General features: G+C 46.0%; 1 protein-coding gene across 4 annotated transcripts in view; it reads right to left on the reverse strand.

Moving 5' to 3' along the window:
- Window positions 1–5,176: 5,176 nt before the first annotated feature.
- Window positions 5,177–15,054, reverse strand: part of LOC142817880 (uncharacterized) — a 259,330-nt gene continuing 249,452 nt past the window's right edge. For all 4 annotated transcript variants that reach the window (XM_075895812.1, XM_075895811.1, XM_075895813.1 and 1 more), the window contains one exon: window positions 5,177–9,427. In XM_075895812.1, coding sequence (XP_075751927.1) covers window positions 9,236–9,427 — 192 coding nt within the window. In that variant the 3' untranslated portion in view covers window positions 5,177–9,235. The remainder of the gene's footprint in view (window positions 9,428–15,054) is intronic.

Below are 15,054 nucleotides of genomic sequence, written 5' to 3' on the forward strand. Positions count from 1 at the left end.
ACAGTAGGGTTGTCAGGGACGGCTGCAGGAGAGTTGTCCAGCTGCAGCCGTGCTGATTCGAGCTCGTCCAGGCGCTGGCACATAGCTACAATGTCAACAACGGTACTTGGGTTCTTTACGATCAAAGCATTGAAGGCAACAGGCCCTATGCCTTTGAGCAGATGGCGCACTTTGTCTGTCTCGGTCATGGAGGCGTTGATGCGTCTACAGAGAGAGAGAACATCCTCGATATACGAGTTATAAGACTCGCCTAGTTGTTGTTTTCGACCATCAAGTGTTCTCTTCGCCAGACTGGCTCGAACTGCTGGAGTAGCGAAGACTTGTCGCAGATGTTCTTTGAAGACGTTCCAGTTGGGAAAGTCGATCTGGGGGTTAAAAAACCAAGTCTTCGCCACGCCAGTAAGATAGAAGGAGACGTGGCGGAGTTTGTGCGGACCGTCCCAACGGTTAGCTGCACTCACTATGTCATAGTGGTGTAGCCGTCGGCCACGTCCTCGTTTCGGAGTCCAGTGAATAGAGGGAGCTCGCGAGGGGGTCCGCTGACGATCCAAGAGTCAGCGGACCCCCTCGCGACAGTCGTAGCCGGAGGGGTAAAAGGAGAGGCGCCCGAGGGTTCGTCCTGCGGCATGCTGGTGGACACGTAGCCCAAACGGCGACCTGAGCGAAGCTGCAGGAGGTAAAGCGGGCGAGCAGGAACGGGGAATCGAGGAGCAACCTCCACCACTTGCGACGAAGTCCTTTACATGCCTTTATTAGGCCAGGAAGATGTAGCCAAAACAGTCACCTCCGAGGCACAGAACCGACTAAAGGGTCATCCCCACTAACGATGAAGATAAAGGACACTAGATGATGATGAATTCGTACAGGTGATAAAGAAGCGTGCTTTAAATGCCAGCAATATATATATATATATATATATATATATATATATATATATATATATATATATATATATATATATATATATATATATATATATATATATATATATATGTGTGTGTGTGTGTGTGTGTTCATTTATTTATTTGTTCATTTATTTATTGCGGTTTGAGTCACGTGCTTTCCACACTAATAGTGCTACTAGGTGTGAAGTTAGGCCACCCTGCGAATAACGCACACTTGTTACCACTCGGATCCATCGCAAAACTACGCTCATGTTTGGCAGCTTGTGATCTGCCCTCGAGCAAACAGATCTTTTTACTTCTTGTTTACTTGTTTTTTGCCGTAATGAGGCCTTACAATTGACACACGATTTTTTTGTTTTTCCCGTTTTTTTATCAGTATTTGCAAAGTGTGTGTGTGTGTGTGTGTGTGTGTGTGTGTGCACGTGCACGTGCACGTGCACGTGAACGTGCGTGCGTGCTTGTTGTCTTTTATTGCCCGGGAGGTAGTCTCTGTTATCGATGCAAAGTTTCGTCGTTCTTCCCTGCACGCTGATTTGCCCACCAATTTGCGGCACTCGTATCGGAACATCACCGACATGCGAGCCCAGTTGCAGCGCTGCGATATTTGCGTCACTTATGTGCTTGACATTACCGCTCTCCGTCTTGCGCTCTCTACGCCTTCAAGCGCAGCGTGTCCTCATGAGTGAAGGCTTTTTGAAACACCCAAAACAACCTTACCAACCGCCGCAGGCGGCTGCTCGTTTCCGCCTGTTGTTTGCGCTCGTGCTTCAGATGAACCTTGGTGTGGTACACGAAAAACCCCAGTGAAGAACCGTGATGAACCTCCACGATAAACATCAGTGCAGCAATGCTGGCTTATTCGAGCAGTGGAAAGAGGTTGTCAACATCAATTGGTGGAAGAGTAAAGCAAAAAAAAAAAAAACGAATGTTCAGGCGACCTGCGAATTCACTTCACCAGTGCGGCGTTTGCGTGATTCAGTATACTGACATGTCAGAAATATCGTGAAAAGGGAGCGCTATTAAAGAGGCTGAGCCAGGTTTCAATGGTTTGCGTGGAAAGGCCGAAGGGGTATGCAGGGGCATAAAAGCATCGGCAATTACGAATAGTCTTATCAGGGTCCGATAACAGGATAGTGAAATGTGGCGCGGAAATACGGTACGGTGTCGTTGTGTTTTATTCGGTGAAGTATTATGCTAAATGTAATATTTTAAGCGTATACCGGAATACAAATTTTTTTCAAAATATTGATGTGGGATATAGTATAGCAAATGCTGGCCTACTACACAAAATCTATGATTACTTATGGCGCAGTGGGTACCCCCAGAGTGCTTGTAGCCGTTATCGAAACAGTGTTCGGAAAATGCTCTGAAAGGCTACTCTTTTAGCTTTCACCGGGACTGTGCGGCCGTTCCGTGAAGGCTCGTCCACCAAAGTTATTTCATCCCACACCACGCAAATTGTCGCACGTGCTCCGGAAGTGAAGCAGAAGATTAATGGGATAAAAGTGAAGAGGAGGACTAAGAGGACAAGTACCGGTTCATCACCAGGATACTTTTATCATGTCGCCTAACGGCATAACCAGAAACATAACAGCTTCGCTATAAAAGCTGAAGCGCGTGTACACATTTTATAAGCAATACTCGTCATTTTCAGAGTTCCAAAAACGTTATTTATTCTTACCGCTTCACTTCAAAACATTGTCTCTTTGATTGAATGAAACATCCATTACATGAATACAGACATATATACACACCTGATATGACTGGAAAATATAAAGCTCGAGCGAACGAACTCGCACGTACTCAAACGCAAAATTGTGCAAGAATATATGTATACATACATTTTCTATCTTAAATCACGACAGCTGCCCGCTTCAACGTCTAAAAACATTTTCAAGAGCCGCTTGCTGCAGCCACTTATTTTTTTCTTTTTGACAACACATTATAGAGGACTCCTAGATGAAGCATTTGTTTGGCATCGTGTGGGGCTCATTCGTTCGCCGTGTAACGGCATTTTTCGTCAAAAGTTCTTCGCTAAAAATTTGTACCTTTTATTTTTTTTAATTGTTAGCTTCTTTGGTCCTTTACGGCTTTCACATTGCAATATTTGATATTGAAAGTTGAGGTTTTTTCGAGCCCAAACCAGGACACATTAAGATGAGGCATGTTATAGTCTAGGACGGCAGAAATTGAGACCTCTGGCATCATTTAACTTGCACCGATTTCGCAGAGTAGATGGGCCTGAAACGTTTGGCCTACCCCGAAACATGACTGCCCCGGAAGAATATCGAACCCGCCTCTCTCAGGTCAGCTAAAAATCCACTTCTACGGGAAGGTTTCATTATTTACACGACGGAAGCAACGCTGTAAGATTATATATTGGATACAAAATATATGCGTAGATTTTTGATTCCGAAAAAATATATATTGCGCAGCTTCAGGCTATTTATAGGGAAGTCACCTTCATAGAATGCTTGATCTTTTATATACATAGAATATTGAACAAATCGCGTACTGACTGATATAACAGTGTCAACCACATAATCAGTGCGCCGTGCCTCTGGTTCAGAAGGATGTCTGCTGGTGGCAGCCACCTTGTGTGCGGTGTAGAATGCCTTATAAAAGGTACAGAATGAGCCGTTGGTCTGTCTTATTTCGTTCTATTATTGTACCGTAAAGCCTCCTCTATTTTGAGCGGGAACTATGCTCTAAACAGTCTTGTTAACCGTAACCTAGTTTGCTCGCCATTTCTACAATGTTCACTGTCGTGATTTAATGCGCGATCAGATACCATCTTCATGAAACTATACGTGCAGCATCCACGCCACTGCCTGTTTTTTTTTTTTTTCGAAAATAAACACGACTCTACGTTTTAGCACCCATCGCACGTGTTAATACGTCCACAATGAATATACGTCCACAATGAACATACTTCCTCAGTTAGGCACCTCGTGTAGTCGCGTAATGAATAACTTCAGCGCACATAACGTTCAATACATGTGGACTGATTCAGGTATACTTCCTCTCGGGAGAAAGGTCACAAGTTATTCGTAATCAGAACATACCGCATGTACGGCAAATGAGCAACATCCCCACACCCTCTACAGTGTGACCTCATTTTGTGCACTATAGCGGGATAAAGGTTGAATTTGTATGGCCCCAGAAGAAGTTTTCGTGATTTATATATTGTGTGAGGTGTTGAACCCTGAGCAACGTTCCTATCATGCAAATATTATAGAGCGCCTTCACCAGTCTAAGCCGCATAACGACAATTTTTTCACGTTGTTATCACTGCTCTGCCCCAAGTCGATGCAAAAGTTGAGGCTAGAAGTTTATTATAATACCTACGCGTTACTTCATAGTTTAAAGTAAAGAACTGCTAGGCGCGCAATACCCGAACTTGTTTCCATCATTATCCACTCCCCCCCCCCACCCCTCCGAACTTCAGCCGTTTCCATCATTATCCACTCCCCCCCCCCACCCCTCCGAACTTCAGCCTAGCTCAGGGTAGCCAACTTGGCTCTTCGATTGGGGTCGAAATGTCTATCTCTTCCTAGCTTGTACGTTTCTATTTCTATAACACCCTGATTTACGTATCCCTAAACAACCCATTTTAATCAGGCTGCGCAAGTGCAAAAGCTCCTGAACCACTTTTCGGATGAATCATCAAATGACCTCACTATGGATGATTATTGCCTCGAAAATAGATTGTCAAATAACTAGCAGAAGCACGAAAAATAATGGCGACAGTGAAAAGAGCAGACACAACAGCACTTGCGTGGTATTTCTGACTGAATGTTTACAAAAAAGTCACCACTTATAAGCATGACAGCAAAAGTGACTTTTAAAACGCGCTTGAAAAGAACGCCCCAAATATTGCAACATGCGTAAAGGGACCAACAGATATATATATATATATATATATATATATATATATATATATATATATATATATATATATATATATATATATATATATATATATATATATATATATATGCGCGAAGCAAATATTGCCCCTCAGTCAGTCTCATGCAGGAACCGTTATGCGAAAAATGTCGTGAAGCATTGGTATTTAGCGTATTCCGGTCTGCAGCTAATGTGAAGTCGTTTGCTCCCAAGCTGCAAACAGTGAGCACACGGGCTGTACGAGCGTGGTGGTTTACTGCGCATGAGTGCTCACGGCTCCACTTGGTCCACTGGCTGCCGCGACGGCAGCGCCACTTTTCACCATGCTATTCCTTTTACGTTGTAACTTAAGCAGTACAGAATTGAGCGGGGCTGAATATTTATTTACATACTTGAGTTTCGAGGACTGGCGTACACGAGAGTATCAGACTACGCGACCACGTTGAATAAAGTGATCGACTACATATTCAGTAATCCAGCTTCAAGGCCCTTCTGCTAGGCTGCGCAGCAAACGTTTTTTGACAACTTTAGGCATGATATAAAAATATAAATCCTAGTCACAGTGCGAAAAGAATGCTGCAATATGTCATTACATTTCGTGCTCTTTTAATTTCTACTACGATATAATCGCATGTTCTGGCCAGCTTCCAGTCCTCTTAAAGCGCTTTGTCTCCACCTGACTAGCCCGGTTGAAGGCAGACAAGAACAGAGGGCACAGGAAAGGAGCTACATATAGTTCAATGTGCGTGATGACCTTGAGCACTCTTCACGAAACGAAATGGCCCTCTCCCATTGCGATTTTTGTGCGCGAGCATGACTCACTGTGTAATGCTAGCAGACTGCCGAGTGCTGTGCCGGCCCGAAGTCCGTCTGGTCCAAACGCCTGGTCTTGATTTACGTTAGCTATTGAACAATGGCATGCTAGCTGTTTTTCGACGTCAAGCAGCAGACACCTGCTGCTTCGAAGAGAGTGAGCACGGGCCTCTGTGTTAGGAAAAGTGGGGCCATAGAGAATAATAACTACGCGCTTTGCTTGTAAAAACTTCTTGCCCCGCATGACAACACGATTTGGCTAAGCTGGTCATATCAGGGTCTGCTTTCCACGGGATATGTTTCGTAACGAAGTTTAGGGTGCTTCATGAGGCATTCGTTGGGTGTGCCGTAATTTATTTAAAAGAAAAACAGCAGCCGGAGAACGATGGAAGCCTGCGATGAAATTTTAGTTAACAGACGTTGCGCGGGAACCGGCGTTTCGACAAGTGGATTTGTCTTCTTGAAAGATGGAATTGTGGCTTGAGCTGCTGCAGCATTCAAGAAGGCACCAGGATTGCCGTGAGGGGAATTTCAAAAGGCGCCGAAGTTTAAAGTACTGATAACATTTAAAAGTATTCATGTCATCCATGCACCAAATTATTCATGTGTTTCAGTCTAGATGCCTAATTTGTAGCTAAATAAAGCAAAAAATGATTGATTGATTGATTGATTGAATGATTGATATGCGGTATGATATTTGTATAACGTCCCAAAACCACTATATGATTATGAGATATGCCGTAGTGGAGGGCTCCGGAAATTTCGACCACCTGGGGTTCTTAAACGTGCACCCAAATCTGCGCACGTGGGTCTACAGCATTTCCGCCTCAATCTGAAATGCAGCCACCGCAACCGGTATTCGATCCCGCGACCTGCAAGTTAGCAGCCGAGCAACAGCCACTATAGACCACCAGGCTGGTGCCCAAATAAAACAAGAACGCAAGTATGAAGGGAATGTTTAGTATTCATGATTAAGTAAAATATGTTTGAATATGTAAAACGAGAACTTTGGAGGTAGTCAAAAAACAGCCATGGCGCCGACTGAAATTTTTCGTCGCCAAACGGGTGGCAAAGTTTCCATTTTGGCGCGAAGTACCCACCAACGGCAACCCTGAAAGACAAGTCCGCTTGAAGTAAGGTCAGCTACATCGCCACCACTGTTCTCTAATTCTCAACCCTATTTTGGTACTTAGGCGGAGGTAGTCGTACTCAGGCCAAGAAGAAACCTCAGGTACCGCTTTTTCTTTCTATAATGCAAGTGAAACATTGAAGCCCCGGGCAGTCACAACGGAAGTGATGGATTTCAGCTGAACATCAAGAGACCGCTGCCTACACCTCTGAGAAAATAGTCTCACGTCTATTATAGAATACGCACGAAAACAATGACGAAGAATTTATGCAAGCGCGTCAAGGTACTGAGCCCAACGCAATCGCGACGTGGACGAAAAAGTGTAGCGAAAGCATTTCAGCCACTTATTTTGTACAAGATGTGCTCATGTGAAAAGCAAGGACTAATTGCCGTTCGGAACTAGCAACACCTCTCTTTCGTGCGACTAAACGAAACGTGGTAATGGCGACTTTATAACTAAAACACCATTCAATTCTGACAAGGTTATGCAGTAATTTACACGTTTGCTACAGCCACCGCGTTAACACACATGAAGTAGCCATTTCAGCCGGTGTATAATGCACAACACACAATGTCCATGTTAAGATTACAAAAAAATACAAAGGACACCAAATCTCAGAGGTCGCTTTAAGTGCATTGAACTTTCGCGGCACAGTGAGCGTAGGAACTGTGTCTTTTTTAACACTTTGAGATTGCATGAACCATACAGCTTATGAGCGAAACCGCATTAAACAAGATGCAGTAATAGTACTCAGACTCCTACGTTACTAACTTTAACGTTGGCACCACTCAACAGGAACGAAACAGATTGATGAAATGAGTATGTTATAGAGCAGGAGGAATATCGTATTTACAGTATGTACATAATGACATATGCGGAAGTGAAGTTTATATTAGCGATATAGAGGGTCTTCATTGGCACCAACAATGCAGTCTGTCTGACATAGTACTGCACTTTCAATAAAATGCAAGTGGTATGACGGTATGAGGTGGCACTGTAGCGCCAGAATTGTACAAGCGAAGTTTACGCTGTACATGGAAAATGCGATCACATGTTCCCCCTTAATTACCTTAGGCATTTCATGCTTGTAACTTTTAACGCTTTTTTTCCTTACCTCCGTCGTCAAGCACACTGTTTCTGGGACGTAATGTAAGCTTCCGCAATACCGATTTCGAGCACGTGCAGTGCGCATGGTGTAAACGCATCCCATTTGAAACTTTGATAAAACCGGTTCCACGGATTGCTGTATCCTCTAACAGTAGCGACAAGTTCACATGCCCACGCATGCGCACAAACAAAAAACTCAGTTTTTCCTTTTGAATATAGGACGCGAGCGCGTCACAGCATCGAAAGCTGGTCGTTGTGATCACAGTGAGGCCGTGTGTCAAGTTTGAGCAAAAGCAATGACGACCCCCTTTTTTTTTTCGAACTCGTGGCAGGGATTCATGTCCTTTGGTTTCTGGCCTGGTGAGTCCACTATTTACAGGTTACGCAGCTGCTAGACACTGCAGCTTGCGACGTGTTTTCAGATGATAGAATGTACAGCCTCCAGCATTATATTGTATCGCACGTGCGTCGACCACGGGCAGTGCGAGCGCCTTACAACGGCAGTAATGCGCTAGACGTGGAGTCATGTACACTGGCGCACAAAGCAGCGCATTACAAGCTCCGGTGACGCCTGCCATACTGCTCTTTTAAGGACGAAACATTCGCTTTCTTTGTTATAAAGAAGCCCGAATCGCACACAATCGCAGACGGCTCGCAAGATTGCCTTGCGCATCAACTTTGCGCAATTCATTTCGCTGTGGTGGCAGGAAGGAAGGCAGTAACAATAAGTGCTGGGTTTTACGTTTGGAAACCTCGACTTGAATATGAGAGGTACACAGGATTGGCTCCGGAGTTTTCGACCAACCGGGATTCTTAAGCGAGCACCTGAGCATGAGCACACAGACCCCTAGGAATTCGACTTTATTGCAGCAGCCGCGACCAGGATTTCAACCTTTCACTTCGGGGTCATCATTTGAGCACCATAATTGCTACAGCACCGCATTGCGTTAACGGCAAAGATCAATAGAACGTGCATCGATAAATCGCCGCTTTTCTTCAGACACATAGTTTTGTTCACACAATTTCTATTTTACTTCATGTCTTCTATTGCAGAGGGAAAAAATGGCAGATAATGAGAGGCAGTGAGGTTAACCAGTCCAAGGTGGCCGGTTTGCTACCGCGTACACACGAGCGGAAGGCCCTGTATAAGAGACTAATACAGGCATTACGACAAGGCGTGCAGCGTACTGAAAGGAACAGCGTGGCAGAGGACACTTGCGCTTGCGTTGTTTAGTACGCCTGTGCCTACTGCTGGTATTGCAGATTATCCAATGAATTATCGCCGATGCAAGGCGCTGGTACCGCACGCGGTCGACGCTCGCGTGATGTACGTAAAAACGTTGGAGGCTGTTACATCATCGACAGCGGCGGTTATAAGGAATCTTCGGCTCGGAGTCTCGTGTGCTGACGTCTCTTCCACTTCGACTTCCCAGATGCCGACGTCGTCGACAGCAGTGGCGTCGTCGACTTGCCACTGGAGTTTGTTCTGCGCACGTCAATAGCACCTGCCTGCCCGTAGCCAGTGGAAAAAGTCTTCATCTCTTCCAGCATGGGCTCGCACACCTGCAATGGTGGGACACACAAGAATAAAAAAGGCACATTAGCGCATAAAATAGCTGAAGCAGGCGTTTAGCCTTACAGCTACAACCCCTGTGCGAAAAAAAAATAAAGTGAACGTTTCGCCCCAAAGCGAAGCAAAGAGAGGCCAGCAAGTTGAAATGGTACACTTAGTGAGGTTAGTAGCTAGCTCCTATCGGATCAAATGTGGCGTAACTCTGTATACAAACTACTGGTGCAAGGGAATACAGCAGCTCTAACGAGCGAAGTTACTTTCGTTCTGTCATCGCTTCAGCATGACGGAACAGTGCAGCATATGCAGAGGTATTGGTTGTCTGCTGACACCCGCTAGAAATATACGGTGCGCACGACCCCGAGTTACAACGCCCTACTCGTAAAAGAACGCGTCGCGACAATAGACGGGGAAGGGGGACCATCTGCTATCGCCCACGGCGCAACGTTATCGCATGCGCCCTTCGCCCGATAGAGATAACCGACTCGTTTCATCTCTGCTTCGGTCGAGTTCATCGCTAGCACTCTCGGGCTTTCAATAGTGCGTATAACACAGGAACATTGATACCGACTTTTAATGCAACCTTACGGCAATAGCAAATAGCCCCCCAGAGTCTCCATATAATTCGTATCTCAATAAGTGCGGCCGGCAGGCACGGAACACACCGCACTGCCACATTAAAAACTCGAGGAGTGACATTTTGAAAGCCCATTGCCGACTCTCCCGATGAACGATTGCAAGTACAGTTGCGCAGTACCAATGAATGGAATGAAAAAATTTTATTTCAGTCCTGCAGGACACGCTTAGCGCGTAGCGGGCGTCTCCCACGTAGGGACCGACAGGGAGTACCTGGCGGCAAGCCATAAATTGTATACTTTTGCGAAAGAGAAATGTACCCACTAAGCCGTAGTTCATCATCCTCACTATAGCGAGGTACCCACTTCGCGTCTGTAAGGCACCACGCTCACTTACGTAGCTTCACACTTTGTGGATGCTTTGGCTGATGACGATACAGAATCACTGCTGGGCTACTAGTAATGGGTTGGGAGGTTTTAACAGCCATGCTGCTGTTGGAAAATCTTTTCAGGTCCGGTGACCATCGTAGATCGTAGTGATATTTACCCGCAAAAGTGAGTATACGTCACTGCGGATGCGTGCCACTCGACCCATCACTCCCACTGCTCAATATTCACACAACTCACCACTACCCTACTCCCTTAAACAGCTGCCACGGCGCAATGCTATCACAACTCACCACTACGCCCACTACTTCTTCCGACCGCTTCTACTGCTCACCACTAGGTCCACTAATCCTCCAGCCACTACTACTGCTCTCTATTGAAGCAACTGAACAATAGGTCCACTACTCCCTCTAACTACTACCACAACTCACCACTACACCCAGTACTCACTCTAACCACTTCCACTGCTCACTACTACCACAACTCGCCACTACACCCACTACTTCCTCCTACCACTACTACTGCTCACCACTAGATCCACTGCACCCTCCAACCACTACTACTGCTCACTACTACCATGACTGAACATTAGGCCCACTACTCCCTCCAACTACTACCACTGCTCACTACTACCTCAACTCACCACTCTCCTCACTACTTTCTCCAACCACAACTACTGCTCACTACTATCACAACTGAACAATAGGTCCACTACTCCCTCCTACCACTACAACTGCTCACTGCTACCGAAACTCACCATTACGCCCACTACTACTGCTCAATACTCCGTCAACTCAAAAGTAGGTTTATTACTCCCTCCAACCTTTACTACTGCTCACTACTACCACAACTGACCAATAGGCCAACTACTCCGTCCAACGACTACCACTGCTCATATCTACCCCAACTCACCACCACGCCCACTACTTCCTCTAGCCACTACTACTGCTTACTACTCCCTCAACTCACCACTAGGCCCACTACTTCCTCTAACCACAGCCGCTGCTTACTTCACCATTCCTCCCACTACTTCCTCCAACCACTGCTACTGCATACTAATTCCTCAACTCAACACTCGGCCCACTACTCTCTGCAACCACTAGCACTGCTTACTACTACGTCAACTCACCACTGCGCCCACTATTTTCTCTAACTACTATTACTGAACACTACTACCTCAACTTACCACTTGGCCCACTACCATTGCTCACTACTCCCACCACTGAAAAATAAGCCTAATACACCCAGCCACTGGCAATGCTTCCCCAACTCACCACTAGGCCTACTATTGCTTCGGCTGCTTCCCAACTTCACTCGCCTATTTCATGCCGCGTGAATGTCACTTCATTTCCACTTTGTTCAAGCCTACTGCGCACCACCAGCTTCCGTGTGTCATCAGTGTCCGCCAAGCGGAGCAGGCTGAATTTTTTAACAACCCACTCTATGCGCTATTCAAATTGTGTGACATCCGGTGTTACTTTACTCTTCTGTCACGCAATATTACATTCGTTAACGTGACTGCTCACCCAACATGACTTGTGCATAGGTTTGTTTCGCAAAATGATTTCAAGAAGTTACGGGGTCGTGTGGTAGAGTACGCGACTTCCGCATGGAGTCCCGGAGTTTCTGTAGTCCGCGTTTCCAAAAGAAATTAAAACTGTGGTAAGGGGTGAATAGCTTCCCGCACCATTAAAGGATGGGGCAGGGTTCGAGAAATTTCACTTTAGAAAATATTCAGCTATAGCCAGTCGGCTTCTTTGCGATAAATCCAGAAGAAAAGGGAGACCCTCACAGCGTGATGTGATGCCATATCAAGGATACCAAAGCAGTGAGTTGGTAAGGCATCGTAAAAATGAGAAAATCCTACTTTGCAGCACCCTATTGATGTATATGCTGTGAAATGCGCGTCAGCCTGTAATAGCAAAGCGCATCAGAAATTAGTTACAGCCAGTGGTGCGACTGCGCTCCCGAAGCGTTCACACTGCAGTGTATAGACCTTTTTATTCAAGGCGATCTGGGTGCCACCATAGTCCTCTCTGGTTTGTTGTTAGCGCGCGTGACCCTCCAAGAAAGGCACTGCTGAAGCTGTGACGTTGGCTTTCGTACTCTTCTGCAACGGCCCAGAAAGGAGGAAGTCCCTTTGTCCGTAAAAAAGGCCCATACAGTAGACCACTGTTGCAAGGACTGATACACAACTACCTACGGCTAGGGTTCTCTGGCCATACGTGCAAGAAACACCGTCACGCTAGAGTTTTATAACGACCTCTACCCCGCAACGGTTCTGTCTCCACGGATTAAAAACCATACGCCGGACCCCTAAACCCCGAACAGACGCTCTCGTGCTCATCTGCTAGCAGATGCATGTACTGTTGCGTTTGGCAGGCCACCCTTTAGCCGCGGCCACCTGAACGGAAGAAAGGCAGCCGCCTCGTTTTGTGGAGGTAAGGAGCAGTGCCAAGACTCCCTGCTGTTTCCGTGTACTGGGCGCTGCGTGGCTGAAATTACTCTACGGAGCACCACTGTCCTTCGGGTCCCCGCCGAGTTGCGACAAGTGGCGTCTTCGTGCCCCGGTAAAGGCCACAATGCCGGGCTTCCGCCGATTACGGACGTCGGACCACCACGCTGTGCGTCTCTGACTGATGGGCCACCGACGCTCAAATCAGCACCAGGTGTCCAGGCATGGCCTCTCGGAGGCGCTTAGACCACGTCTGCCGTGCCACAAAGCATGGGTGGTCGGCCCGAGCGGCGAGGTGACAGACTCATTTCACCCGCACAAGCAAGATTCGCCGGAGGAGGCAGCATCACTGGGACCATACACGTGTTCGATTTGTGTATTTGTGTATGTGTATGTTGGGGGCGGTGCCAGCATAATAACACACGTGTATGCTGCGATACATGTTATTGGACAGTGCCGTATAAACCTGTTCCCTGACCTAGAGATCTGGGGAGATGAGACTGTATTTAATCAGCCCTCGCGGGCTGCTTAGTGTGATTCACGGAGCTTGTTTAATAGATCGCCTTTTTCGATGTAGAGCTTTCAATGTAGAGCTTCGGCTCAGAGAGCCCGTGCCATGTAAATAATGTTAAAAAAATCCCCTCTACGAAGTGCAACCTCCTGCTTCCTCGACATCTTGATCTTGGATCTCCGGTGCCACAAACCCTGGTCGCAATAGCGCTCACTGCGTTTTCACCTCTGACACTAACAAAAAAAAACGACTCCACCATCTCTAAAGAAATTGTGAGGAAATGCGAATGCATTTTTTGCGCCGAAAGTACATGGCATAGTAAATTTAATGGCGTAAAATGACGACGAGGCGAGGGTTTGTACCGTAACAATTTACTTACACATTCATAAGGACCTGTTTGTGTTTTCATGGTCGCTTCACTCACTTGCGTTCGGCACCACGTGCTCTTCGCTTCACAGCCTTGTCTCCCGCTTTTAAACGTGAAGCATTTCTTAGTGAACTTCGGCGACTGAGCGGTTCCATCTATGTAGCCGCCTACAACTTTTAGCTCTCCTGGCCGTTTCGATAATGCTATTGATAGAAAACTTGGTAATGCATAACATGACTGTTTGAAGAACATGTGTGACTAGTCATACCATGAAAATCATGACCTGTATGTCATGAATGCCATGATTTACATTGCATGGTCCTGCAGCTCTTGCGGTGGCTTCGTTCACATGGAATGTTCCAAAACTTGTATGGTATGACATGATTGCATGACTAACACAAGCGACAGACCCTAAAATGAAAATTATGACATGCGTGTCATGTGACATAACTACATGCCACGCTCATGATGCGCTAGCGGCCATTTCGCTATCGTCCCATATAGCAAATTCGGTGGTACACTACGTTAATGAATGACGAAGGTATGTGACTGGTGCAAACACGATAATCATGAGATGCGCGTCATGTAGCAACATGACTACATGCCATGTTCATGATGCGCTGGCTGCTGTTTCGCTAGCTTCACTTATACCAAATTTGGTATTACGGGACGTGAATGGATGACGAAGGTAGGATACTGGTGAAAACATGATAAACATGAGATGCGTGCCATGTAACAACATGACTACATGCCACGCTGATGATGCGTTCGCCGCCGCTTCGCTAGCTTCTCATGTACCTTGGTATTAGGCGACGCCGATGGATGACGAAGGTATGTGAACAGTGAACAGTGAACAGTGAACAGTGAACTTTATTGACATCATTTACATAGTACACAATGCCGGAGGCCGGCAGAAAAAGCCATCGCAAGGATAGCTTGACGAAACTGCGGGCCCCCGTTTTGGCACCAGCGTACAACGGTGTTCTCAGTACATAAACAGACAACAACAATAACAACAACAAGAGAAGAAAAAAAAATGTACTGAACAGATAAATCACTTAGTACAGGACCCGAAGGAAAATGTGAGCCCACTACAAATAACCACGTCTTGCGTACAAACCATACACAAAATAAAATATACACCAACGGATGTACTAAATAGCTCAGTACATATAGATTACCTTCATAATACATGCATACAGATTAACATAACTTTGTAATTTACATAGAGTACACTATAGATATATAATTGCACAAATCATTCAATACACGACCGAAAAAAAATATGAGAAAATATGAGAAAATATGAGGTGGTTACAAATCGC

Source organism: Rhipicephalus microplus, chromosome 5 (genome assembly GCF_043290135.1).
Source record: "Rhipicephalus microplus isolate Deutch F79 chromosome 5, USDA_Rmic, whole genome shotgun sequence".
Classification (NCBI taxonomy): Eukaryota; Metazoa; Arthropoda; class Arachnida; order Ixodida; family Ixodidae; genus Rhipicephalus; species Rhipicephalus microplus.